At 41.3% G+C, this 24471-nt stretch overlaps 2 protein-coding genes across 8 annotated transcripts in view; one reads left to right on the top strand and one right to left on the bottom strand.

Moving 5' to 3' along the window:
• Window positions 1-299: 299 nt before the first annotated feature.
• Window positions 300-24471, bottom strand: part of LOC124050742 (voltage-dependent T-type calcium channel subunit alpha-1I-like) — a 127543-nt gene continuing 103371 nt past the window's right edge. The window contains exons 32-36 of the mRNA XM_046373550.1: window positions 20830-20970; window positions 8564-8698; window positions 6994-7168; window positions 4141-4358; window positions 300-2409 (exon numbers count right to left, since the gene is read on the bottom strand). Coding sequence (XP_046229506.1) covers window positions 1741-2409; window positions 4141-4358; window positions 6994-7168; window positions 8564-8698; window positions 20830-20970 — 1338 coding nt within the window. The 3' untranslated portion in view covers window positions 300-1740. The remainder of the gene's footprint in view (window positions 2410-4140; window positions 4359-6993; window positions 7169-8563; window positions 8699-20829; window positions 20971-24471) is intronic.
• On the top strand, window positions 9662-17709 carry LOC124050750. Of its 7 annotated transcripts, XM_046373567.1 has the most exons (9): window positions 9667-10120; window positions 10874-10906; window positions 11037-11228; window positions 12848-12935; window positions 13044-13866; window positions 13975-15021; window positions 15162-15317; window positions 15636-15731; window positions 16458-17709. In XM_046373567.1, exons 5-9 carry the CDS (start codon window positions 13147-13149, stop codon window positions 16767-16769), a joined length of 2331 nt encoding a protein of 776 aa, XP_046229523.1. In that variant the 5' UTR covers window positions 9667-10120; window positions 10874-10906; window positions 11037-11228; window positions 12848-12935; window positions 13044-13146; the 3' UTR covers window positions 16770-17709. The 7 variants fall into 7 exon arrangements, 5 of the variants coding, with proteins under 5 accessions (XP_046229562.1, XP_046229523.1, XP_046229547.1 ...); XM_046373591.1 differs by lacking the exon at window positions 13044-13866; XM_046373581.1 differs by having other exon boundaries at window positions 13044-15021.

Genomic DNA, 24471 nt, shown 5'->3' with positions numbered 1-24471 from the left:
AAAAGCCAGATGTTAGTGGGTTTTAGTGTTTTTGTAGTCCAGTGTAAAAGGAGTTTAAGAGTCTACAGCCATGCTAGCAGGCTCACAGTGGCATTGCTGATGTTCAGCATGTATAAAGCAAAACATGTTCAACCATCTTAGTCTTGCATGTTAGCATGCTAACAAGTGCTAATTGGCCCTGAACATAATGTAAAGTTAAGGCTGATGGAAATTTGCTTTTTAGCCATTTAGTCATAACTCAAAGTACTGGATAAACTCCAGTATTGGATGGCACTGGAGCAAAACAAATCGAGGGCCACTAAATGCTACATGAATATGTGTACAAAGTTTTGTGCCAATCCACATAATATGTGTTGGGATATTTTAAAAGAGAAGTAAACAATACAAACAAACAAACAAAAAAGTCATTTAGGAAATTTCAGGGGATCAGCAAAGTCTGGACCAATGTGGTTCATCGGTCAACAGACCAAACCCAATGACATCAAACTGTCTTCTGATAACATTAACATTATTAAAATGTTTGTATAATATCTCAGTTACATCCTTCCCTGTAAAGTCAGTTGACCTGTAGGAATCACTAAGACACATTTAAGGTGTGAGTGGAGGGTGCAGGTGCTGAGGACATTTTAAAGTGTTGGGTCTGACAACCTAATGTCACATAATTTTGTGTTTAAATCTGTTTTCAGGCATTGTCACGTGCAGTTTACCATGTCAGTGTTCATTCACCAACACATCTGTCTTACGTGTAGATATTATTAGTCTTTGAAAGTAACAAATGGACCTCAAAGAGACTTTTAAACCTAACAAAAAACATTTGCGGATTTGGCCCAGGTCTGCACTCAATGCATTTTAGCCCTTTCATGGGTATGTAGAAAGCACACAAAGTCCACTGTGAAAGTGGCCAGTGCTTCCACTAATAACCCACATGTATTCTCAGCAGCAGTCGCATATCCTTTGTTCTATTCAAAGAGACCCTTTTCCGACCAGTCAGGCTCCTTGCTTGTCTCGGTCTCCCTCTTCCTTACAAATGGAGACAAACGTGTCTACATTCACACAACTTCAACACACTGAAGCTGAAAAAAGAACACAGAAAATATACAACCCTTCAATTTTCAATCTGCTAACGAGAAAAAAAAAGTTGGTTGATGCTACTGTCAGCAATGGTTGTTACAAAAAAAAACTGTACAAAGTTCAGTTCTTCCTCAAAAGAAGCTTCAGAGTTTGCCATCTGTTCAGCTTGGATGACACTGTTTTTGCACAAAAGGTTGAGGGCACGTTGGGTCAAGCAAAATCTGTTTTTGTAATTGTTTTTTTTTTTTCTTAGCAGTTTTATTTAAATAACGTCACCTTAATGATGTTCATCAATCATTTTCAGGCCCGTCTCTGATGGATTTTCAAATGTTGGTTCAAATGTAAATCCAAGGTCTGCCACGTCTTTCACGGCCAAATCCCGGTTATGCTAAAAGGCTAAGCTCTTTGTCCTTTCAGCATGCAGCCACATTTCCTGTGGAGGAGGAAGGATGTCAAAACTCAGAAGCAACTGTAATCTTTTGAGAAATGACTCATCCCAAGCAGCCAGATCCGAGGAGGAAAGAGAGAGAACAGAGGATTCAAAGCCGAGACAGAATTTCATAATCGGGTTCACAGGACATGGACTGTATTAAAAGTCTCTCCCGGTCTTGTTCAAGGTCCAGAAATGCAAATGTTAAAGTGTTCCACGAGCCAGAGGCAACAAGTGTTTCATCTATTTTTCCTGGAGCTTGTGTCTGTGGACGGACTGCTGCTTTTCATGCTGAAGCCTGTGATATCACTGTTGTCCTCCTCACCTCTCGCACTTCCATCCGTCCAGGGGTTGGACAAGTAACCATGAGCATCTATGCCACAGAAGTGACGTCCGTCTTTACTCCGGGCAGCCAGACTGGTTTGGTCCAGTGAGCCTGTGCTGTTACATTTCTTCACCAATGGAGGTGCCAGAGAGGCCGGGGTGAGCAGTGATGTCAGTGAAAGGCTGTTCAGTGTTTCTGACAAGTGTTCGCTGTTCACAGTCTGACGAAAGCCATTCCCACCCGCCCCTGTGCCCACGTCCTCATCTGAAGGGTCCATGGAGTCCTGCCGGGGGCAGCCGGGGCTGGTGCTGCCACCACCACAGCTGCTCTGACTTCTCTGGTGCCCCCTGGTGGCTTGGAGGCTAAGAGTAGTACTGCGTCTCTTTAGTGAAGGGTGCTCCTGGTCTCCTGTTGCTGGTCCCTGGGGGTGTAAGGGGTGGCTGGGGAGGGGACAGAGGAGAGGCATAGGGAGTTCCAGATCTCGAGGTGGGGAGACACTGAAGCTGAGTCCTTCCTCCAGAGTGGTCTGCAGGCTGCCCTCTGAACTGCCTGTGGCCAGGGAGGAGTCACTACGGGACGGGTGCTGCATGCAGAGGAGGGAGGTGAAAGAAAACGAAAGGAAGCAGTTAACATTTAGTGGGCAATTACAACAAGGGGAAATTTTAACTAAGAGTAGAATTAATGACTGAACCATGTTGAAAGTGATGTAATCTGTGAATATAAATTAAATCTTGGGTTATGAAAATTCAGTTAGCAAACTTAAAGCAACGTAGCATATGAGCTTAAACACAACTAAGGTTTGTAACTGCCCTTCCTGTTAGACCTCTGTTTAACTTGAGATGGCTGGAGATGTTCTGGTGCAAGACGTCCTGCCTTAACAGGTACAAGAATAATACCTGCCAGTGCTTCTGGCCAGTATCACTGTATCTTGTTACACTGGCATGGTAAGCATCCTCAAATGCCCCTTTCTTGAAGAACAGTTTGTTGGCTTATACACTGTACCAGTCTTACTGGGGGAAAAAACAGACAAAATACCTTTGAGCTAAGCTCTTATGTTTGCTAGCGAGTCCAGCTGTTTGGTTTTGTGGTGCCTGAACACAAAGACAACAAATCTTGACTGCGTGCGTCCTTTACTTTTTTTTTTTTAGTTTAAATGGAACAAAAACATACAGCAAAAGGGAAGAAAGAGCAAAAAGCATGAGAATCGAACAACAGAATCGAAAAAAATAAAAATATTAAAGCCCGTCCTGATTGGTGCAACCCACCCAATGTGTCATTTGTTGCACTGAAAATGTTAGATGGGCAGGAGGCTGATAGTCATTATTCCTAATCCTGGAACCACAGCTGCCATGTTCACAGTGTACAATACCACAGGAGAGAGAGTAAGAGATTTTGAAAAAGGAAAAACTGAGGGATCAGCATAAAAAGGACAGAGGACAGAGAGAAGAGGCGTGAAAAGAACAGAGAACAATGTCAAGAGATGAAGGAACAACAAGAGAAGGGACGAGAGAGAATGTGAACAACGTGAGCCGAGAACGACGGTGTGCAACAACAAGTCGGTATCAGGCTCGAGGCTGGCCAGGCTAATTAGCTGAGTGCTGCAGAGCATTACTGTAGCAGCTGAGGATCACAGAGGCACTCAGACACAAGCTAAACAAACCAAACAGGTAGAGGAGAAAGAAAGAAAAATCTGTCTCCATGGTTACACAGGAACAAGAACTAAAATTAAGGGTCCTTTCACTTGTGTTTGTTTCATGCAGGAGCCAACAAAGGGGAGGTGTTAGATTCAAAAGGAAGGGGATCTTAGCTTTAATTATAACTAAATGATTTCACCAGAGTTTCACACTACAGCAGGACATCGGTGGAGGGTGGTAGCAGTCGTATTTATTAGTACAATGATTTGTGGTTTCTTGCTACTGAAGTCTTCGGTTTCCGAATGATAAACCACACATGTAATCATATCACTTCTCAGCCAGAAGATGTCGCAGCATTTTTGTTCCTATGCGTACCTACATATCCAAACATACTGCAGTATGTCAGAGCTCACAAGCTCATTCTCACACCTCATCTGGCAAATCCCATCTGACTGCCTGAAGTGTCTTTGATGCATGGCAACTTTGGTTCACTGAGCATTCTGTTAGGAACCATCTATTTACGCAGTCCCATCATGTCTCTGAGGCGTTGCACAGCGCGACTTGTGTCAGGTAATGTCTTATTTGTTTTGCCATCCATCCATCCATCCATCCATCCATCCATCCATCCGTCCATCCATCCATCAAGAAACATACGAATCCACTCATCTGTCCGTTAATACCTGAGAGCTCAGGGGCCTGCTGTTTGCTCCGGGTGAGCGGAGGGAGGCCCAGGAGGCCGGGGAGGCCAACCTGGAGCTCCCTCTCTCTCCTGGGCTAACATCGTTCCCAGGACTGCCTGGATGAGCTGCAGCAGCTGGGTGGAAGAAGTCTGCTGGTAGGTGGAAGAGGGACGAAGACCCGCCACCACCACCTCCACTGCAACTTCCTCCATCTCCATCTGAAAAGAGAGGGTTGTAGTCTTAAAACACCTCTGTCATCTCAGAGCTTGATTCGATGCACATGATCATGATGTATTTACAGAAAGGCCAGAAACATGGGCACTTAGGATTAAGTGGTGAATTTTTGTAACTTAGTTCTCACAAGGGACATAAATTTATTAAAGTCTTAAACTTAAACATTTTGCTCCAAATAAGACGTCCAGTGCTTGAAAAATAAATTAAAGACTGAATACTAAAACAAGTACTAAAACAAAAATCACTGCTTGTTTAACTGAGGTAGACAAATTACTAACAAGACCAGAATTTTGGAGACATAAAAGGAAAGTGAGAGAACAAGTGTCTCATCCTCTGGACTGATTTTAACTTGATCTTTTCTATTCTCTGAAACAGAAAGTGGAGTAATATATTTTGTCGTCAGTCAACAAGTCCTCCAGGTCTTCACTGTCACCAACAGTCATGTGAGGCCGTGTGCTGTTGAACAGTCCCCCTGAATTGACTTTGTCTCGTATCGCTCCATCTGTTCCAGTGATGACTGCGATGTCACGAGGAGGGTCGGTGAGCCGTCATCGTACCATAACATGTCGTTCATCAACATCTCTGGTGCCCGAGTCACCGCTGGGCTCATCTATCACTGCTTTAATTGCAGGGGAAGTCAATCAACTGCGTGGAACATGAGACACGTCCTTGTGTGTCTGCGTCGGCTTCAGAGACGTTCAGAAAAAGCCTCATCTTATTTGAAACGATACTATCAATGTCACGTCAAAGTCACGGCTTAATGAGATCACGATGGTTAAACAGCAGTGAGGGTCACGGGGAACACTGATAAGGATAATAAGGAAGGCTGATGAAAGGTAACGCTGAGAGGGATGATTTTAATATGACCGCTTGATGTGGAAGATTCAACTGAGCCATTCTGCTGCTGTTGGATTAGAAAGTCATCTACAAGAAGCAGGTTTTACTGAAGGAAAGAAAAAAATTCTCATTTACATTTTTATTATTGAAATTATACAACAGCAATTTATATCGTGGGAGTGTATGACTCACTCAACAATAATGTTGAGGAAAACAGCAAAAGGAAACAGTGTCTTTGACTACACATACACACACATATATATATGTGTATATATATAACAGTGGTTGCTTTTGCCCGGGGGGGAGCAAAATAATGATATTAATTTTGCTTTTAGATGTTTACAGAAAGTGTATGAAACTCATGGCCAAAGCAGTTTTGGTTTGGCTTGTGTGATTGTGTTGGTTATGGGCTTATAGTGAACACAAACCCCCAAAACCCCCTCAAGAACCTCACTTTGAAAACCACTGTTAAATTAAGCTGACCATTAGGGGATTTCCTGTCCTTCCCTGTTTCTTAAATCACACTTTGTGTCTCCTTCAGGCATGTAAAACGTGTTTCCGTTCCCATTAAACATTTACAAGCTGGATCTTTGTAGTATTTTAAAGACTGCATTGTTTACCTCTGTGTCTTTTACTGCCTTTGGCTGGTTGGTTACATTTGCATCTCAAACTGATTTCCTTTATAAAGCCTTTGAACAGATCTGACCTTCATACTGCATGACGTTTGTTTATTTTTTTTATTTATTTTTATTTTAATGTCAGATATTAAATGTCTGTTTTTGTTTTGACCCCAGCAACAGCGATGGGAATTAGTCCAGTGGAGGTTCTTGTTAAAGTCTGTTGGGTTTCTCTTCACAGTTATGTTAGATGGCTGTCAATAAACTGATCAGGTTTGACCCACCAAAAAGCAGAAAGAAAAAAAAAAAAAAAAAAAAAAAAAGTGACATATTTTGTCATTGGAGGGAACTCACTCCAACGAAATTTGTTCTCTGCATTTAACCCACCCAAGTGACGTGCACACACACACAGCAAACCCGGGGCAGTGGGCGACCGCGTGCAGCGCCCGGGGAGCAGTGGGGGTTAGGTACCTTGCTCAAGGGTACCTCAGCCATGGACACCGGGACAGGGAATCGAACCAGCGATCCACCGGTTACGGGTCCAACACCCTAACCGCTGATCCACGACTGCCCCTCGCTGATCCACGACTGCCCCAAAAGTCCAGATTCGAACGTGCAACCCTGTTGCTATGAGGCGACAGCGCTAACCACTGCACCACCGTGCCGAAAAAGCCTCACTAGATCATTTATTCATTATGTTTCCAGAGACAATCTGTGTTCATTTAATAATCCAACTGAAAATCAAGACAACAAAAAATTAACTGAAATTCCAGTGTTTGTATAGGGTGGAAAGCTAACCAGTCTGTGTTTTAAACATACATTCATCCACCAGAAACTAACTGGTGCCTGGTGTCGATGGGTATTTCAGGGACACTCTCTTCCCCAAGAAAACAAGAGCACTGAACTGAAACTATGCTTCTAACCACTGGGTATAGTAAAGTACTTACACTGTCTCAAAAGCTGCTATGAAGGACTCTGGGTGATGAGCGTATAAATCACCGAAGCAAAGCAAAAAACACTCACAAATGATAAAAATCTCCCTATTTTGCTGTTTCAACAACTTGTTGTTGGACAACTTGTTGATTTCAGCATCACGTTCATTCACTCAGCACTAACTCAACGCAGCCTATCAGACGCTGTACTGCCATCATGTGTACTCTGGTACCTTTGTAATGTGCCGGGCTCGGCTGCTCCACTGAGGGAGAGTTCAGCTGGGGTTGGCCGCCCTCCTCAAACACCTCCCGCACCCCCTCCTCGCTTCCTGAGCTGGAGCGACGAAGCCCTCCGAAGCCCCCCTGTGTGGGCAACTCCTCCGAACTGTGGGAGTCACTGCTGCCCCTCTGAGGAAGAGAGAAATTGAAGATAGGGAGTGAAAAGAGGGACAAAAGAGATGCAGAGAGAATAAGCATGATATCCAGGTGCACTGATGTTCGCCGGAGCAAGAACGATATCAGACCCAAGCCTTTCATTTCCCCTTGTCATAATGGAAATCTGAGTACAATTTGTTTCCAATTTCAAAAAGCTCCCTTTTCATGTCCCTTCCTTTATCCATCTATACAAGTCTGATTAAAACCTGATGTGGTGAAAAAAAAATAAAAAAGAAAAGAAAGTGACAGCAGGCTTCAAAGCTTCAAATTGCTCGGCCGTTGTTGTCGGTTGTAAACTGGATCAAATGAACTGGCTTTCAATAAGGCAGTGATGAAACAGGCCAGGTGGAACCGCTGTGAGCTGAGAGAGAAGGGAAAGATGGAGATATGACGGTGCTCTCTCTCTCTCTCTCTCTCACACACACACAAACACACACACACACACACACACACATCCCAGCATGCCCATTTCAAGAGCACAGGGGGATGCAGGTGTTTTAATCAGGCAGTAAAGCATGTAAATAGTAATTAATGATGATTAGCAAGATGGAAGGAGTGTGATGACATGAGCTGTGACTCCCCAAAGCCCGAAGGAAATGTACCTGTGTGTGTGTGTGATTATTAGAGCTACATATCAGCCTTTAGTCTTAGAAAAGTCTGGCTGTTTTGAATAAAACTGAAAAATTCATACGATTTTCAGAAAATGCCAAGTCCACACAGTTTGGGGAAAATATATGCCGTAACTGAATCACAGCCTTCCAGCCTTCAGGCTTTATACAAGATTTCTTAATTTTGCTTCAGGGATTTGCTCCCATTCAGCCAAAAGAGAAGATAAAGTCCAGCTCATAGTCAGCGTTACAGTTCAACACAAAGGTGCTGGATGGGGTCGAGTTCAGGGATCTGTGCAGGCCAGTCGAGTTCTTCCTAAACATTTCTTTATGATATGATATGATATGCTGCTGTCATGCTGACACAGGAGGAGGCCTCCCCCAAACTGTTGCCACAAAGCTGGGAGCACAAACTTGCCTAATGCTTGTAACTTGTAAAGTGTTTCTGCATGGTGTCATCTAAGCACGAAATACAGCTGCAGATTAAAAGTGCACAAAAGTATACAGACAGTCTACTTTTGGTCCAGTGACAGAATTCATGCAAACTCAAATATAGAATCATAAAAGTTCATTTTAACACAAAAACAGACAGGAATGAGTGAAAGAAAAAATATTCCTTTGTGCGATCACTGCAAATAAGAACCTGAGACTGTAAGCGGCAAAAAGGAGCGCTTTCAGTGGACATACAGAAAAAATGACATCACAGCCTGTTATGTTGGCCGCCGGATGCAGCGCCGCCACTCAATACTGGATCAGTTACCTGGCTGTCTCTCACCAGCAGCTGGTAGCTGCTGTGTTCGTCCAGGCTGAGGTCATCAGGCAGCGCCAGAGACGAAGACTTGTCCGACAGCTGTTCCGACATCAGGGACGCCTGCTCCACCTCGGCCAGCTGGATCTGCTGGACAAACAGACGGGACACACAGTCAGGATGTGTGAGTGATCGACAGTCGGTGTCATCACCACACCTCGCTGTGGAAACACAACGACAGCAGGAGTGTTGTTGTTGATGTCTAAACAAAGAGAGAAATTCAGTGAAAGTTAAATTATTTATTTGTCACAAAGAATAAAGGTACACTCATAACCCAGTCTGAGTAGTTTATTCTTTTTAGAATAAAGGGTACATGAGGCTTGTTTATGACAGTAATATATGTAATGTGTATTCCTATCAGAAGGTTTTAAAGGAAAATTAGAAACAAAGAAATATAAGGAAAAAGAAGTTGAGATCACAGAAGCTAACTCTGACTGCAAACAGGAAACAAATACTCTTTTTCTTTTTTCTTTTGTGCATGCGGAGCTCTTGTGCTCCATCTTTTCTCAGTACTTCCGGAGTATATTGCTGGATCCAGAATCTCCTGCCCCGCCCTTCTGAGGCCTGGTACTGCTGCTGGATCCTGAGCTCTCTATGGCCCTACCTATTGCACTGATAGTGCTGCTGGATCCAGAACCCTCTCCATGGCTCTACCTGGATCCTGCTGCTCCTGCTCTGCACTGTTCTCTCTATCCTCCCTGTCTCTCTCCCCCTCTCCTGTCTCTCTCCATCTCCCTGTCTCTCTACACTGAATTTGGTTCTGTTCGAGGTTTCGGCCTGTTAAAAGGAAGTTTTTCCTCGCCACTGTCGCCAAATGCTTACTGAGTGTGGGGTTTTGCCCTGGGACCTGTTTCTCTCTGATTCTCTTCTCTTTGGTTGTTTGTGTTGTTTACACACCTGTAAAGTGTCTTGAGATAACTGTGTTATGAATTGGCACTTTAAATAAAATTGAATTGAATTGTGTGTGTGTATCAAACTACATACGTTTTAAATTTGCAACATTTTCATCTCAAACACATTACTTACAGCATTCCACACTCTAAAAAATAATTCAAGGACCCAGTAAATGTGACAGTAATATATAGGTATGCATGCTTAATAAAACTGCTGAATATCATTATGATGAGTATTTGATTTGACTACAACAAAATTAATTAGTAGAACTCCAACAGGAATCTTTGTGTGAAATAAACATATGTAAATTCAGTTTATTTCTTTGAAATAAATTAGTATTTGACTAACAGATTACAAGGTTTAAATATTTGTAATAATCGCTGTATATTTCAACAACATTTTTGAGGATACATTACGAACAGCAATTAGTTTTTATAAGTGCAATTATTATAGAATTCAACTCAATTTTATTTGAGACGTACCTCAGCTTAAAAAATCAAGTAAAGCGGACTGACCAACTGACGTCATTTTGTAACGGTTTGGGACGGATTTGAGACGGATGATGGCAGGCAGGCTTGGCGGGCACAGCGGATTGAGTTTCAACCTGATTCGACGGTAAGTCATTTTGAACAAATTTATAATTCCTCATAAGACTCCTTAGTTACAGAAGCCAGACATGAGCACGAAATATCAGTTGGCAAACATTACTATCGCGACGAAACCATTCGAGTTACAGCTAGCTTAGCTAGTTAATTTGCCTTGTTAGCATCTGAACAACACTAGTCGTTACACTATTTGAAGTTAGTCATAGGCTTCTGCGACACATCGTGTAGCTCGAACATTTAATGTGTGTTACTGCAGTATGTTTTTGCACATTTTAAGGTGGAGGCAGGTTGGGAGTAAAACCTAAAACTTTTCGCTCTGCCAAGTTAGTCATAGCCCCCCCTCCCTCCATATTCACTTTTGCACCGCGTTGTGTTGTTTTTGACCGGGTGCGTGCTGTGATTGACCGCGTCTGGTCGGGTTTTAATTTGCAGGTACGTTGGGAAATCTATACCGCTTTAAAACCTAATCAGGGTATACACAGGACACATGTAGTTTAAAGTCGTTTCAGTGGATTCAGACTGCCTGCGTTTTGGCGCTAAACGCCGACCGAGTCCTCTCCCAGGGACCTAACTACCGGACTCTAGTCCACCAACTTCTGTATATCTAAAGACTTAATTATTAAAGCCAAGTCTGGTTTGTGTTCAGCGAGATATAAAAGCATGCAATTCATAGTGACTTCTGTGTTGTTTTGGAAAGAAATACCATAACTTTGACGGTTTTATCGTGCATGCATTCAATATATTTTCAAAATTTGCTTTTTAGCATGGGAAACAACTGATCAAGAAAAGTGGAGAGGTAAGCCTTCTTTCTGTTTAATAATAGGAAAGCATACCCTACATTTATTCCAAATTTATTGTGGGAATATTGACTACAGTTTCTTAACTTGCTGTGACAACAGAATTTTATTGTATTCTTGTTTTGAAAGTGTTGTCCTGATGTTACAAAATAAGTGTGGGGGAGCCATAGGAATGCACGTATGAAGGAGGAAGATCTAGGGAGGACGAGCAGCAAAGGGCAGCAGGTCACACTTGAACCCAGATCTCCAAGGGAATAAGAGAGCCTCACTGCATAATCTGCCCTGTGAGCCACTGGTACAAGCCATTTAACCCACAGCAAGGTAAAAGTGTATGGAATGGCAGTGTAAGGTCTGCACATTTGTGGCGTCATCGAAGGGGGGACTTCTTAAACACTATCGACTGAAACATGGACATTTTGGTCGTGGACATTTTCTGCCTTGTATTCATTTAAATTGTCCATGTTCATTTAAAACTTGGGGTGGCTTGCGTTCACACTTGTATAGAGCTCACAAATCAGAGAAAACTGATAATCAACAAGATGTGATAGCTTTTAAATGTAAAAAGTGTCACTTGTGCTTTCAAAATACAAAAGATTATTTTCAACACATTAACTCTCATCTGAAACGACTAGAAACAATAGTGTGTGTTTTTGATGGTTGTGAGTTCAAAACAAACATATATGGCACTTATGCTACTCACAGAAGTCGAAAGCACAAATTTTACTCATGTGATGACTTAAAGACTGAGGTGATTGTAAAACTTCCTATTTCTACCAGTGTTCAACAGAATGAAAGCAATTTTTCATCAGTGGAATCAGTTGATGATGTGGAGTTTGATACAACTGTAGATTTGGATTGTGAAGGACATACAAGTGCATTTGTGGAAGTAATTGGTTCTCTCTTGTTGAAGTTAGAAAGCATTTATAATGTCACAGGTAAATGTTTAGATGACTTGGTGGAACAGCTCCAGTTTATTTGCACATCATCATCGCAGTACATTCCAAATTTAGTGAGAGATATTTTGACACAGAATAACTGCACTGTTGACGAAAATGTTATCAGTGAGTTAGTTGAAAAATTACAACTCTGTAATCCTCTAACCAAAGCTTTTGGTCCTGATGGTCCTTTTCATTCTAAGTATAAGAGGGTAACATACTTTAAAGAAAACTTTCATTTTGTCGAGCCAGTTGAACATATATTTGATCCACTGGACAGTTGTTCTTTTCAATATGTACCCATCCTACAATCCTTGCAGCAGCTGTTAAACAACAAAGACATTGTAAGTAAAATACTGACCACACATTCAGGCAAAGCATCACAGCTTTCATCCTTTCGAGATGGAAAATATTTTAAGTTAAATGAGTTTTACACGGATGGGGAGCTAAGAATTTCACTTATACTTTATGTGGATGATTTTGAAATATGCAATCCGCTTGGAACCTCACAGAAAAAACATAAAGTGACAGCCGTGTATTGGGTACTTGCAGACGTGCCATCAGAATTGAGATCCCAATTGACATCAATTAATTTGGCACTTCTTTGCAAAGCTAATGATGTTAAGAAATTTGGGTATGAAACTGTTCTGGAGCCTCTCTTGAAGGACCTTATTACATTTGAGGAAGAAGGTATTTTTTTTCCTGCCATTGGCAAAAATATCAGAGGAGCAGTTTTTTGTGTTTCAGCGGATAATCTTGGTGCTCATTCTTTGAGTGGCCTTGTGGAAAATTTTACTGGGCATTACATATGTAGATTTTGTATTGGGGACCATTCAGACTACCAGCAAAAAGAGGTTCATTCTGGGTTTTTTCCACCAAGAACAAAGGAGAATTATTTTTTACATGTTCAATCTCTAAAGGAAAACCCTAATCTGTTACATTGTTATGGTGTAAAGAAGGTTTGTCCCTTAACAGAAAAACTGAAACATTTTCATTTTGTGACAGGGTACCCACCAGATGTGCTCCACGACCTCTTGGAAGGGATAATACCTTTGGTGTTGGCACTGTGTTTTAACCTGTTTGTAAAAAAGAGGTATTTCACTCTTTTACAACTGAACGATTTAATTACCAAGTTTCCATATAATTGGACCGATAAAACTGACCGCCCCCAACCCATCCCACTAAATCTTTCTTCTCGCAGATCTATTGGTGGAAACGCACACGAGAATTGGACACTACTGAGATTATTACCATTTGTAGTTGGTACAAAGGTGCCATTCAGTGATCCCGCATGGCAAGTTCTCATGACATTAAAAGATATTACTGAACTCGTGGTATCCCCTATTCATACCGAGGACAGTATAAGTTATCTTGATACATTGATATCTGAACATCGCCATCGCCTGTTGGAAGTTTTTCCTGACTTTAAGTTAACTCCTAAGTTCCATTTCTTGGAACATTATCCAGACATGATAAAATGCTTTGGACCTTTGGTTTGTGTCTGGACTATGCGCTTTGAGGCAAAGCATAATTTTTTCAAGCGTATTGTTAGACACACAAACAGTTTCAGAAACATTCTACTCAGTCTTACCACAAAGCACCAAATGATGATGGCTTATCATTTACATGCTGATGCTTTGAAACCTGCATTATGTGTGAGTAAAGTAACTAGTATTCCATTGGCATTGCTGCATGAGGAAATACAGGAGTCTTTTAAAAAAGTATATCCAGAACAAACCACAGTGGAGCTGACAAATGCACTGTCATATCACGGAACCAGATATGCAGTTGGGATGATTTTGTCTCATGGATCTACCGGAGGTTTACCCGATTTTGTGGAGATTTCACAAATTGTGATTGTAGGCAGTGAACTTAATTTTATTGTTAAGTTGCTTAACAGCTGGTATTATGAACATTTTAGGGGGTTTGTTTTGGAGCACTCTGGGAAGGTGACTCTGCTGCACATACAGCAACTTAGTGATACATACCCCTTGGCAGCATACTGTGTGGGAGGAAAACGCATGGTCAGTTTAAAAAGACACATTATTGTCCAGTATTAGGTGAAAAAGCTAAAAGCATTAACTGTACAGCAATCCTACCCTGATTTCCAGTTGTGAATTGTTTTCATACAGATGGACCCTGTTGTTGTGAAGGTGATTATAGATCATCATAGTGAGAAGCTCACACTGTCATCAGGGTTGCCAGACACAGTGGAGCAATTGCATAAGACTGTGAAGGACACTTTCCAGATCCATGAGGAATTCACCCTACATTACTTTGATGAGGACTTTGGGGATTTCTTCACAATTCATTCTACTAACGAAGTTAAACACAAGGGGACAATCAAGGTGGTCATTATTCCATCCATAGTGCTCTCATTAGCAACACCGGAGACTGAAAATGTGGTAAATGGAGACAATGTGAGTGACACCTCCAGTCTGACTTCAAAAACACTGTGTTCACAGTCATGCTCTAGTTCTGCGGACTACCAGTCGGATGGCACATCATCAGTGTCATCACGAGGTACTGTCTTATTAAGCCCTGAAAGGGCATTGTGGCCAAGTGAAATTGAAATTCCATGTTTTTCAGTTGCAACAGAGGCAGTACTGAGGAATGCGAATGAACAATTTTTGAAAGATGGCACTGTCCTCAACAGCCCCCACGTCAGGTCTGAAATAATGGAAAGGCTGGCAGATTACATGTACAGTTACACTGCCTATCCCACAGGCCTTCAGGTTGGACAGGTTGCTGAAGCCTTAGTCCGAAAACACCCATGTCTAACAGAACTTGGAAGTCGCAACGGATGGATTGGATGGATGTACAGCCTAAAATACAAGATGGGGAATTTTAGGTCCAGGTTAAGAAATCTTGGATTTCCTGAAGTTACATGCAATTCTCTCAAAAACAAGCGTCCTGGTGAGAGGAAACCAGCCCAAAATGTTAAAAAAGCACGCAAAGGGGAAGTGATGTATCTCCCACATTATCCTTCAGGAGAAAGCAGTGAACACCAAGAGCAACAGCGGCTCAAAATTCTGTCTGAATTAAAGAAGAGAGAGAGGGCGACCATCAATGAATTGATGTCCAATACTTTTGCTCATAGAAGACAGGATGTTGTTCATCTTCAACTGAGCATCAAAGAGATCAGGGAACGGTGGCCTGCCTTGTTTGATGTGTCACAGGTGAGAAAATGAAATTTCTCCAACACGGTTTAACGCAAATACATCTTGGGCAGAAGAGGCTGAAATTCAAAATTGTATTCTTAAAATCTAAGTTTGTAAATTCATCCTTGTCCTTTTTTGTCTTTTTCTTTTTTTTTCAGGTCAATGCAGAATTCCGTCGAATTACCACTGTAAATCTTGAGGCCAAATTCATGTTCATGTTAGACCACTACACCCCTAAACTGCTTGCCATCTTCCAAGCCAAGAAAGGTGCTGCCGGAGAAAGACATCGTACAGAAATGAATATTTTACTCCAGGTATTTCAGTTTACTTCTCTGTTGAGATGCTTATGTCCCTCAGCTGTCTTATGACCACTCTTTTCTTTTCTAAACCTAATTTACTTCTCCCTTCTGTACTCTTGCATTCAACACAAGATCATATGCCAGTGTGAGCATATTCTGAGTAGACTTCAAGGTTGTGGTCATCACTCTGGATAACTAAATTGTGTATCATTTTTTTCAGTGTAGTCAAATCTGTTATAATATTTTAAGTAAAAAGGCCAAAATGTGCATTGAGGAGAGTGACTGCTGTAATCATGCCATGTAATCATGTTTAAATACATTTCTTTTTAACAGAGTGGTATTCCCATAGAGAAAACCAGAGAAGTAGTCATGCGATGTCTCATTGATCACCTGGGTGAAGATGTGGGTGCCTTAATCAAGGAGTTTGGGGTGAGTGCAACAAATGACTTTCAGTATTCTCCCTACAGTAATCTGTAAATTTGAAGTGTTTCCGCTGAATACACAGTGAGCCATAACACTCTGACTTTTTGTGTCTATTGAAAAGTGTCTATTACAAACATTATACACCAAATATTATCTAAATTTAAAGTTAATTCCATATTGGCATGACATTCAGTTCAAATTTGTTTTATTTATATAGCACTGCTTAACCACAGTAATCTGCAGAGAGGACTTATCTTCATAGATAATGCTTCATTTCAATAGTTTCTATTGTTTGAAAACACTGCCACACTGACATGGTCAAAAAACTATTTGCTTCCCCTCTCACACACCTGCTGGTCATCATCTGTGTCTTACCTGTATGCTGTTTGCTAACATAATGCCCCACCTAGTTTATAGCCCGCCACTATATTATGGCACCAGTAGACATATCACTAAGTCCAGTTGACCTAATTTAATGTTTTTGAGATATCTATGACCTGGATGAATGAGAATATACACGAATACCTTCATTAGTGATGAAAGCAGTATTATTATTATTGCTATTTTCATATGTCTGTTCACATCATTCAAATATGTCATATAGGCTAGTTAAAACAATAGACAACTTATAACATTCTGTTTGTATAGCTGATTTATGTAGTTATTTTGGAAATTGTTTTATTTTGGTGACATCTTGCCTGTTATAACCAGTTTCCGTTACTATGTCCACAGAATGTTGGTGATTCAGCCATCAATGTGGAAGAAGAGCTGGCAGCAGAGACGATGGCTCTGTACCTTGTGCGTAATGAAGATGGACAAGTCAGTGATGTAGGGATCGTCATTGAGGGTTCCATCGTACTCAAACACCTTGGGGATCTCAGTAGAGCCTGCTGCTACTTGCTTGGACTAACTTATGCCTTGGACCTCAAATACCCCAAAACTCTAAAATACATTTTTGAAGTATTTCAAAAGATGCTCGTTGAAGTGGATGCTGGAAACTTGTCAACAAAGGTGCAACGACTGAAAAACAGTCTAATGATATAGTTGTCTGTGGGGTCGATGAGCACAGATGAGACTCATAACCAGTTTAACCATCCGTGTAAGGCAAAAAAACAGACTGTATCCTCAGTAATGAGTGAGCTTCCTCTGGACAGAAACTTGGACAATCTATGGCTTCATTTCATCAGACCACATCCAGGTGTTGTCTGACTCTGATTATGTGATTTGATGTTTTTTTGATTGCACATTTACATTGCATTAATATGTGGAGATTTTTTTTTTTTTTTTTTTTTACCATTCCTCTGAGGCATGAGGCCAGTTTTTAATTTAGAGTTTTGAGGCAGTTTCACCAGAAGTGATGTAAATGTTGTACTTCTAAAGGAGAAAATAGTTTTTGTATTTTCAGTTTGAAGTATCTGTAATTGTGAGAAATGCAGGTGTTTAAAAAAAAGCACAAGAGTTGACCAATGTATTATCATATCTAAATGTGAAGCCAAATATGCTGATGCAAGATGATTTTTGCCCTTGTGTCACAGATTGTGATAGGCCCAGCTACTAGTTATCAGTGTGTTTAGTGTGAAGATTACCCCTTGCATTAATATGCATCTGTAACATGTATTTTTTTTTATGGCCATTTGGCAAGAAGCATTTTAGTTCAGAGGTGTTTGACTTTGGGTATCCTAAATTACCTTCCCTGTAACAGCTTCGAATGTGCTGCTGTAGTTGTGTCCACATAACTGTAAGGCACATGGACATGTCGATGAGTTAAATGTTAGTTGTTGATGGTTCAGATGAGAAAACAGTTGAAACCCTTTGTTGTTGTGATATAGCTCCAGTTGTTGTGGAGAAGTTGATAAGCTATGTATTTTCTTTCTTGGCTTGGAAGTATAATTTTTTGAAATGCACTTTTATGTATTAAGTGTGTGCATATACTGTTATCCTCTGTGGGAAGAATGTTTTGAAATAAAAATTTTATGTTTTGTGAGATCTTGGTCATATTGGTATATATTACTGAATATCCTCAAATCAAATATAGCATCTAGTGAATTAAGGTTAAAAAAATCAGTCAGTACAACATTTTTTTTTTAGTAAGTCATTAACAAATTTACAATTATCTCCTACAAATGTTTTCAATTATATTTATTCAGTTTCTTTAGTGCTTTATACTGAGGTTTTCTATATGGTTTACACAGTATTTCAGCTACATTTACTCAATTTATTTAGGTATTTGTGCCAAGTCAATTCATTCAGACGTAATTGAAAATATTACTTAGATTTACTTAATACTTATGTTTTGTTTTAACAGATTTCAGAGCTTTCAAATCAACTCAATATTTTTAAGTGTAAAAATGTTTCACTGATTGAATTAAGTACTATGTAGTATTATTTTTCTGAGTGCAGCCCACCTCTGCAGATACCCAGAGAGAGCAGTAAATATGGTGCTGCAGAGGTCATGGGTGAAGTACTGATTATAGGTATGAAGGTGGTACTTTACTGCCAGAAAGAGAAAGAGAAAGAGCTACACTAGAGTCACACTCGTCCACAGGCACACTAATACGTAAAACACATTGACACTGGGCTGATGTGACTCATACAATGACCCCCGCTCCACACACACACACACACACACACACACACACACACACACACACACACGGGCCTACAGATTGTCATCTGCTCATACATCGAGTAGAAATCAGAAAACCGCTTCTGCCCTGAGCTGAAATTGGCTTTAGTTGTCATGTGTGACGGATGTTTTCAACTATATGAGCGTCTCATGACTGAATGCACATGTTGGGAAACCTGGTTTGGTGTAGAGTGTAAATCAATTCCAATGTGCGGTCGGACCTTTGAGAGAGAGACATCACATGACTGTGCGAGGCAGAGAAAATGTCTGAACATTCTTAATATGGAGTGAATCCTGTCAGCTAAGCCCCGCAGCTTCGGCTGTGGCTATTTCCCATCTTTATAGGGGATAAAATCTGGGTATTAACTGTATCTGATTTCATTTTGAATGAAATCGCACAAAACGGGATGATCAGATTACAAAAATGCCATTTAAATTGCATATATTGTGAAGTCTTACGTCTTTTAACTCTGAGGGATGAAAAATGTGATTTCGTCAGCTCGTCGTCAGCGTCTTTCGCTCGTTCGTGGATGAGGGTGACACACATGTTGCACAGTGTCATTGGATATAAGGATGCTGCACATAGAAACCTTTTTTATTTTTATTTTTTTCAATTTACTCAAAAGGCATAGCGATGCCACAGCTATGAGAATACTATCGCAGTACTGCACGGGACCTTGACAGCAATGCAGCTCTAATCTGCACGTCTATTAGAAAGATATGAAAGTGACCTCCGTCTCACCCTGCGGGGATTTTAATGGGAAAAATGGATTCAAGGAGTTTTTCACCTTCATCTGAGGAGGATTTCTGTTTAAATCTAAATCTTGGGCTTCATTTTAACACTATAACACCTTACAGAGTGATGACTTATTTGAATAATTTCTTTCTTCATTTTTGGAGCTGAAATTTCCACAGCAGGTGAAAAAAATCTACAGAGTCGAACAATATTGTTACAACAGTGACTAAACTGGTAGATGACAGGTTAATACAGGAAGTCCCTCAGCTCTGGAAGATCTCTGAGATTATTTACAGCTTTTTATTTGTGTTGCATCTGTCTGTGGACAAATACACAAATATATCCATAGATGTCATTTTCCAGTGAACTGAACCATATGTGAACAGGATGGGAAAAGGGAGGATGATGTGGAGATGTTTAATGTCATATTGACTGGGGATACAGACGTATGCCTTTATGAGATTCTCACACACACACACACACGCACACACACACACACACAGCCTTTCCCTCTCTAAGTTGTTTGTGACACACAACACTGCTCGTGGGTTGGCAGAGGCCTGCACACACACTCGGGAGATTTGATCACGTGAGGATTGTCCTTCCACATACAGCACAAACACACACACACACACGCACACGCACACGCACACACACACACACACACACCATGGCTTATGTGATGCGATACAGCCCCATACGTTTATGTCACAGACACACACGCTTCTCTCTCTCTCTCTCTGTCTGTCACACACAAACTGTGATTTGTTTGCAGACATGATTTGTCTGGAGAATCTGTTGGCTTTCAACCTGAACTGCACAAAACTGTGGAGCTCGGGGGCCTCATTTATAAAACTGACTCAGGATCAATTTTGATCTCAAGTACGACATAAGCATGAGTAGGAATTTATAAATCCATACTTCGACGTGGAAATGATCTTAACTCTAAGCAAAGTCTGGACCTGATGTAAGTGATTTTCCTTTTATGAACAAATCTGCAACAGTGTTGAGGGACTAGCAAACCTGCAGTCACTTATCTCTGCACACAATGAACCTAATCTTTTCAAACTGAATTCCCAGTCTTTGGTTGTCTATCCACTATTTAATGCACTGACTTATCTGTGTAGCCTGGCTTCGGTCTCCTCTACTGACTCTCAACTTAAATTGTTGTTTTAAATCTTTAAGATATTTTGACTGTGATGTGGGACTCCCTCGTGCTGCAGAAAACCTCCAATCTAATCTCCAATCTGACTAAAAAGTAAATTCCCCAAACTAAGCAGAAACCCTGCAGCCAGCCAGACACCCCAATTAGTCAGCTTCATTAACTTGAATGACTGACTTAAAACCTACATCGAGACTGTAAAGTGTACTTCAATCTGTCTGCGTATTTGCAGCTTGTATGGTGGACATAGTTGGGGCCTGTTACACTCAATTGCATAAAATGTACTTTTCTGGACAAAAAACAAACAAAATAAAAAGCAAAAACATTCACTTGTTTGTTTGTGGGTTCAGCTTTCCTCAATGTGAGGAAATTGCAGGTGTAAGTTTTACACACTGTTGCCGTTTGTGATGCAGTTTTGTGTGACTGACAGCTTGGAGCTGCCTCAGGTGATTGGTGGTGTGGCACCAGTAAAAATAAATCGAGTCAAAATAAATCTGCACAGAGCTCACAGGTAGAGAAACTCAAGACTCAAGAGTGTGTGTGTGTGTGTGTGTGTGTGCATGTGTTTGACCCCACTCACCTCTTGTGGGTGGCCCTTACAGTCCTTGCAGACGGGAGGAGAGCAGTAGTGGTGGAAAACTGAACCAGAGAGGTTGTCAATCAAGTCCCCCTCTAACGAGTCCTTAATCAGCAGAGACACACTGTCCAACCACTGGCTCTCCTGCAACACACGCATGAATACACACATGCCGTATTGACCTTTTGGTCTGTTTGTAGTTAGCACAAAGAAAAGCATTTTCCTGTGGGACTCCAAGAGAAGATACTAAACATTAAAGTGCAGATGAGACACAGTAGGGGCGGCACGGTGGTGCAGTGGTTAGCACTGTCGCCTCATAGCAAGAGGGTTCCAGGTTCGAATCCCGGTCTGGGCCCTTCTATGTGGAGTTTGCATGTTCTCCCTGTGCCTGCGTGGGTTTTCTCCGGGTACTCCGGCTTCCTCCCACAATACCAAAAACATGCACATTAGGTTAATTGGCTACTCTAAATTGCCCCTAGGTGTGAGTGTGAGAGTGCGTGGTTGTCTGTCTTTGTGTGTTGGCCCTGCGATTGACTGGCGACCAGTCCAGGGTGAACCCCGCCTCTCGCCCGTAGTCAGCTGGGATAGGCTCCAGCTCCCCCGCGACCCTGACGGATAAGCGGTATAGAAAATGGATGGATGGATGAGACACAGTAATTCACAATTATGAATCCAAATAAAGCAGTGAAGTCAGGGCGGCAAATTTTTGTTTCACACTTTTTGCACCTACAAAACCAACAAGTTAATAATAACAACATTTTTGTTGTTGCTAAGCTAACCACCCGCTGGCTCCAGCTTCATATTGTGACATCAATCTTGTCATCTAACTCTAAGTAAGAAAGCAACAACATTTTCACTAAAATGTCAAGCTACTCCTTTGAGTTGTAATCAATTCATTCATTATGAAATCAGCAACCACCCAGCAACAAACAATTGTAAAATGATGATACATATTTGACATTAAATAATCTCCATCACACACTCAATGTCTCCCCTCCTCCTCTGCTTTCTCCATCTTCTCCATCTTACTTGTTCTTCTCCACGTCTTTTGTACAACATCTAAGATTAATGGAATGATGCCTGAAAACACACTGGTCTACTTTAGACTGTAGATGGCTTTGAATTGCCACTGAGTAACTGGCACAAGACTGTCAGCAGGATGCATTAAGGAAATCAGATGAGAAAAATTAGGTAAAAGTCTTAAACTGACATCTCACAAGTGAATTTCCCCACTGCGGGATCAATAAAGTTCATCTTATCTTATCTCACAAGCACATGAGCATCCAAACTCTCTCTGGATGTGAAGCTGGCTTGCATTTTGGACTGTTTTGTGCGAGGTAAAAAATTGCACACTGATTCATGTGAGGAAGAAGAAGACTTTTACGTACACTGAATTTCTCCTCTGCGTTTAACCCATCCCTGGCTGAACACACACACGTAACACACAGTACAACAGCACAGCACATGCAGTGAACACACACAGGAGCAGCACATCTTCCAGACCAGGTTTCATTTTGCATGATGCTCGCATTCTTTTTCATCTTAAATGAGAAGCATTTGGAAGCAGGTAAAGGTCAAGTGCAGAGAATAATTTGGGTATTTCAGGTGTTACTTTAGCTCCTCAGTAGCTGATTAGCTGTTGAACGAAGCACGAGGAAGACTCTCTCCTACTCCTACACTTTCAATGTTTCTCATTTAAAAATTCTCTTTCTCAACTGGTTAAAAGTTGCATTTTTCCATGTCAGCTCACCTTTTCCCGCGGCCTCGTCTAAAGTTTAAACCTCACGTCCCTTGCAGTTTCTGCTCTCTTCAACTCTTTCTCTCCACGTGAGAGTTACTGCTGAAGGGTGTGAGGTGAAGAGGGCAACCGCAGTCGATAGTCAGACCTTGGCAGCACCCACTGATGCACCGTACGCACACACATTCACATTGTTTCAAGTGTCGGGAGATGCACAGCGAGGGGTAAGGCAGCCTGATTGATTGGCTAAGCTGGGGGCCTTGGTTGTGGTAAATGGTGCCCATGACCCTGTTTGATTCACTGCACTGCCATCTGGTTTCTCTCGTGCAGAAACGCTCTCATCCACTCTGAACCCACACGGTGGATTCTTTTTACTTATTTATAAGCTTTTTCTCCTCCCCCAACCTCAAATTCGGTAAATGATGATCTGAAGACATTTTATATTGCACATCTGTTTCTCAGGCATGATAAACACCAAGCCGGGCTTTCAGTATTTCAAAAATTTGAGAGTTCCAGTCAATGAAATAGCAAAAGAAAATTTTGTAGTTGTCTACTTATGTTACCCTGCAAAATCTGATAAACACCAGAGAATTTAATAATCATGGTCTAATTAGTAGATTTTGTGTACAACTAGTGCAGACACCTTTTTAAGATTTTTTTTTTAATATAACTACACTATATCGGTAAACTTACTGGGTTACAATATTACAGAAATCAGGTGAGTTATATGGCTGTTTTTACTTCCAGTGAAGGGAAATCTTAATGCTTCAGCATACCAAGACATTTTGGACAATGCTATGCTTCCAACTTTGTGGCAACAGTTTGTTGAAGGCCCTTTTCTATTCCAGCATGACTGTGCCCCAGTGCACAAAGCAAAGCTCCATAAAGACATGGTTGGATGAGTTTGGTGTGGAAGAACTTGACTGGCCCACACAGAGCCCTGACCTCAACCCCATCCAACACCTTTGGGATGAACTGGAACGGAGATTGTGAGCCAGGCCTTTTGGTCCAACATCAAATTCCCACAGAAACACTCCAACATGTTGTGGAAAGCCTTCACAGAAGAGTGAAAGCTGTTAGAGCTGCAAAGTTGTCTGTGTGTTTAAAATGCAACGTGATTAAAGTCCCTGTTGGTGCAAAGGGAAGTTGTCCTAATACTTTTGTCCATGTAGTGAAGCTATATAAGCAGAAGTAGTAGCTGTAGTGGTGAAAGACTGTGGCAAGTGTCAGCATGTGAGTGAGAACAGTTTAGGCATGCTGTCATAATAAAAAAGACTGCACTTAAGCACAAAAGCAGCAGCTGGAGTCCTCAGTGTCAGCACTGAACCCATTGAGCCACAGTTCTGCTGCACTCTGAAACACTTTGACAAGAGCCCAGTGTACGATCACGAAGCAGAACTTTGAAAGACGCTGAAAGAAAAACTTGCTCCAAGTCTGACAGAAGTTCGGGTCACAGCTGGAACGTGAGACGGATACATACTAAAATGCTGAGTGTCTGTTCCTGCGCTGTACATTTGGTGTGTGTCATGGCTGGGTCACCTGGCAGCACCTTCAGTTGTACACTGAGACCACTGAGGTGCTCCACAGAACGCCACAGGAAGTCCTTCCTCCCTGTGGCTATCAAACTCTTCAACTCATTCCCTTTCTCCACACAGGACAAAACAACTTATCCTGCACTACAATTAACACTTTAAGACTGTATCCGCACCTTATCTGTTGCCATTCTGCACCTTATCTGCTGTTATCTATCTATACCTCACGTATATACTCTGTTATTTTTTATAGTACTGTGTTATTTTTTTATATATATTACTCTGTTATTTTATATTTTGTGTGAAAAATTACTTGTTACTTTTGTATGCTTCATTGTATTGCAACCCTGGCACAACAATTTCCTGCGGGTCAAT

Source organism: Scatophagus argus, chromosome 2 (assembly GCF_020382885.2).
Source record: "Scatophagus argus isolate fScaArg1 chromosome 2, fScaArg1.pri, whole genome shotgun sequence".
Taxonomy (NCBI): Eukaryota; Metazoa; Chordata; class Actinopteri; family Scatophagidae; genus Scatophagus; species Scatophagus argus.
This window is presented reverse-complemented; position numbering and strand designations above follow the sequence as displayed.

Excerpts from the sequence above, each read along its gene's own strand:
- LOC124050750 (XM_046373567.1), top strand. The coding sequence starts at position 13,147 with ATGACATTAAAAGATATTACTGAACTCGTGGTATCCCCTATTCATACC. Across the intron at positions 15,022-15,161 it reads CCTTGTTTGATGTGTCACAG|GTCAATGCAGAATTCCGTCG; the intron begins GTGAGAAAATGA and ends TTTTTTTTTCAG. Across the intron at positions 15,318-15,635 it reads AAATGAATATTTTACTCCAG|AGTGGTATTCCCATAGAGAA; the intron begins GTATTTCAGTTT and ends TCTTTTTAACAG.